General features: G+C 41.7%; 1 protein-coding gene across 1 annotated transcript; it reads left to right on the forward strand.

The window, feature by feature from the left end:
• The first annotated feature begins 448 nt into the window (after nucleotides 1-448).
• On the forward strand, nucleotides 449-3,253 carry LOC131221785 (transcription factor MYB46-like). Its single transcript, XM_058217117.1, has 2 exons — nucleotides 449-984; nucleotides 1,901-3,253. Exons 1-2 carry the CDS (start codon nucleotides 701-703, stop codon nucleotides 2,607-2,609), a joined length of 993 nt encoding a protein of 330 aa, XP_058073100.1. The 5' UTR covers nucleotides 449-700; the 3' UTR covers nucleotides 2,610-3,253.

The raw sequence follows: 3,253 nt of genomic DNA on the forward strand, positions 1-3,253 counted from the left end.
AGCTTAAGTGGACCATACCACAGGAAATACTGAGGATTGAGTGCTTACCGTTTAAAACTTCTTGGGAGCCACAGAAGTTTTGGATAAAGATGATATTTGTGTTTTCCCTTCATCCACGTCCATTGACTGTATGAACAGGTTGGATGGACATTAACAATCACGATGCGCCCTAGGGAGGTTTCAACGGCCAACGTCATTATCCTCACTGTTTCCTATGGTGTGGTCCACTTGAGCTATGGATATTCTTCAATTTTGGTATCATAACCGCCTAAAATGATCTGGAAAAGAGTATGGACGGTGTGGATAAAACACATACATCAGCCAGCCACCACAGAGTTCTGCCGCGATGGAGGTCGGTGGTGGCAGTGTCACCACTCAATCCCCTTCTCTCTCTCTCTCTCTCTCTCACACACACACACACACACACACACACACGCACACACACTTGGAAGGTCCCCCTCCAAACCGTTTGCCACTCCACCCAAAAACAAACAAAAAAAAAACCTCTCTCTTTCTCTTTCTCCTTCTCCATATTCTAAGCAAACCCCACACCTATCACAAATCATGATGATCATGATCATTATCGAACCTTGTTACTCCCTCCACCACCTTTCTTTTTTTCCTTCTATAAATTCCCTTCTTCTCTCTTTCATGCCAGTTGGAATAACAAGACTCCTAAGAAAGTAGTCATATACTGCAAATGAGGAAGCCAGATCAGTTACCCAAAAACACCCACGCCCAAAACAACACCAAACTTAGGAAAGGCCTCTGGTCTCCTGAAGAAGATGACAAGCTCGTCACCTACATGCTTCGCAATGGCCAAGGCTGTTGGAGTGACGTCGCTCGCAATGCCGGCCTCCAACGCTGTGGCAAGAGCTGCCGTCTTCGTTGGATCAATTACCTCAGGCCTGATCTCAAACGAGGCGCCTTCTCTTCCCAGGAAGAAGATCTCATCATCCATTTACATTCCATCCTTGGAAACAGGTCATTTGCCTCTCTCTCTATCTATAAACAAAGGAAATGCTAAGTCCAGATGCACCATACATACCAACATGGCACATTAAGTGTCCTGCATGTATCTGGGTCGTCCATAGGGCACTCCCCACATCACTCCCCGTGTGTGTGTGTGTGTGTGTGTGTGTGTGTGTGTGTGCGCGCGGGCGCGCGCGTGCGCGTGCACGCATGTGCATGCGCGTGCGCGGGTGTGTGTGTGTGTGTGTGTATTCGTTACATCTATGAGTCATATCTTGGCATGTTTGTCATGCATGCATGCGAGCATGTACCATATTCTTTAGGTTGACCAAGGGACTTTGTGTAGAAGAGAAGATTATGATATTATATGGCATCCCATTCTTATATGTTATATAGATATGTAGAAGAATATCATAAAATCATTTGCTCTTGGAGCTGTTTGGTTTACTTCTTGAATTTTGCATATAGAATTTGTAATTTGCTAATCTAAGAATGTAAGCTACACCATCATGCATTTCTTTGGCTGGTTGTCTAGAAAATTAGCAAACACGTATGAGGGCATTTAGAAGATAATGGGAACTTTGAAATTATTGGACATTGACATATTAGGGCAACAAAGACCTATTACATATGTATTCAAATTTGTATGGAAAATAAGAACCGAGAGGGACGGTGGCATGGATTGGATTTCACCTTACCTTTTGAGATAAGGATACACACATGCATTTAGACCTACATAAATACATATATAAATGCATGCATGCATACATGTCCATGTTCTTTGAGGTGTGAGTGCATGTGTAAAAAGAAAAGAAGATGAAAAAAAACATTCAGCTAGGGACCCTAAGATTCACTCAAATCATGTTTTTATTTACTTATTATTATTATTTTTAAATTCTCACTTGTTTTACTTTTACAATCAAAGCAGATGGTCGCAGATCGCTGCTCGCTTGCCGGGGCGGACCGACAACGAAATAAAGAATTTTTGGAATTCCACCATAAAGAAAAGGCTTAGGAATTCATCATTATCGTCACCAAAGCATAGCGATTCTTCGGAACCTTGTGAAGTCATGGTCGGACACACATCCATTCACGACCATGATATCATGACCATATGCATGGACGCGTCGTCGGCGTCATCATCATCATCAATTCAAGCTATTACTCTGAGCAACCGGTTGGATCCGTCCCCCCATTTCAGCAACAGTTGCATTGTCGCCGGCTTGTCGGGCTACCCGTATATGCCTCCTTGCTTAACACAAGATGGCATGGATGATGCATTGTATGGGGATGATGGGATGTTGATGGGTAGTCACATGGGGGTAGAAGGAGAGAATTTTGTTCCACCCTTAGAGAGTGTAAGCTTAGAAGATAGTATTATTACTACTATTGCTCATAGCATTAGTGATAATAATATCACTTATGATAACAACAACAACATCAATAATGACATAAACATCCCCAACAACAACCACAACAACAACAACAACAACAACAACAATAATAAAGGAGGTAGTGTCATAGAGAGTGGGAATTATTGGGGAGGTGAAAATTTAAGGGTGGGGGAGTGGGAGTTGGAGGATTTGATGGGAGATATTTCTTCCTATTTTCCTTTCCTTGATTTCCAAGTTGAATGATTGAAGGTCAAGAACATAGTGGGTCCCACTGTTTTCTTTTTTCATTTTTTTATTTTAAATTTCTATGGGGATGGACAGAGCTCTCTCCTTTAGTAAAAAGAAATAAAAATAATAAAAAAACTCAAGTTCCTTTACTCAGATAACCAAGAAAAAAAAATGCTTTGGAAAAATCCAAAAATATCCTGTAGTCACTTGGAATTATTTACCAATGCTTAGGAATGTGGCAAGGGTATTTTAGGAACCCTGAGAATGTTGGGCTCGCATATTCTTTCATATGAAGTACGGATTGCATATTTTGGAGGGGGCATTTCAATCTTGTGGGGCAATAAAAATAGCTGAAGAGAAATGTGAATAGTGATGATGCAAGTAGTGGGGACCACCACATTGGTGGTGATTTGTAGTTTCAATGAAATGTAAAAACAAAGGGAGAGAATGTAGAGTGGAATTCTGGAAGTTGAATAGGATTTACCACCTCTCTCTCTCTCTCTCTCTCTCTCTCTCTCACGGTGATGTCTACATGACATCCAACCCGTCCATCATGTTTCCATTGTTCTCCTTAGAGCCCAAAAATCAGGGGCCTCACTCATGTAAAATCGTGCCTAAAACCACTAAAATGATGTGGTGTGGCCCACCTTAGCTTAAGA

This window comes from Magnolia sinica, chromosome 1 (genome assembly GCF_029962835.1).
Source record: "Magnolia sinica isolate HGM2019 chromosome 1, MsV1, whole genome shotgun sequence".
Lineage (NCBI taxonomy): Eukaryota > Viridiplantae > Streptophyta > Magnoliopsida > Magnoliales > Magnoliaceae > Magnolia > Magnolia sinica.

Coding starts and splice junctions, on each gene's coding strand:
- LOC131221785 (XM_058217117.1), top strand. CDS start 701: ATGAGGAAGCCAGATCAGTTACCCAAAAACACCCACGCCCAAAACAAC. Junction 985..1,900: donor CATTCCATCCTTGGAAACAG/GTCATTTGCCTC, acceptor CAATCAAAGCAG/ATGGTCGCAGATCGCTGCTC.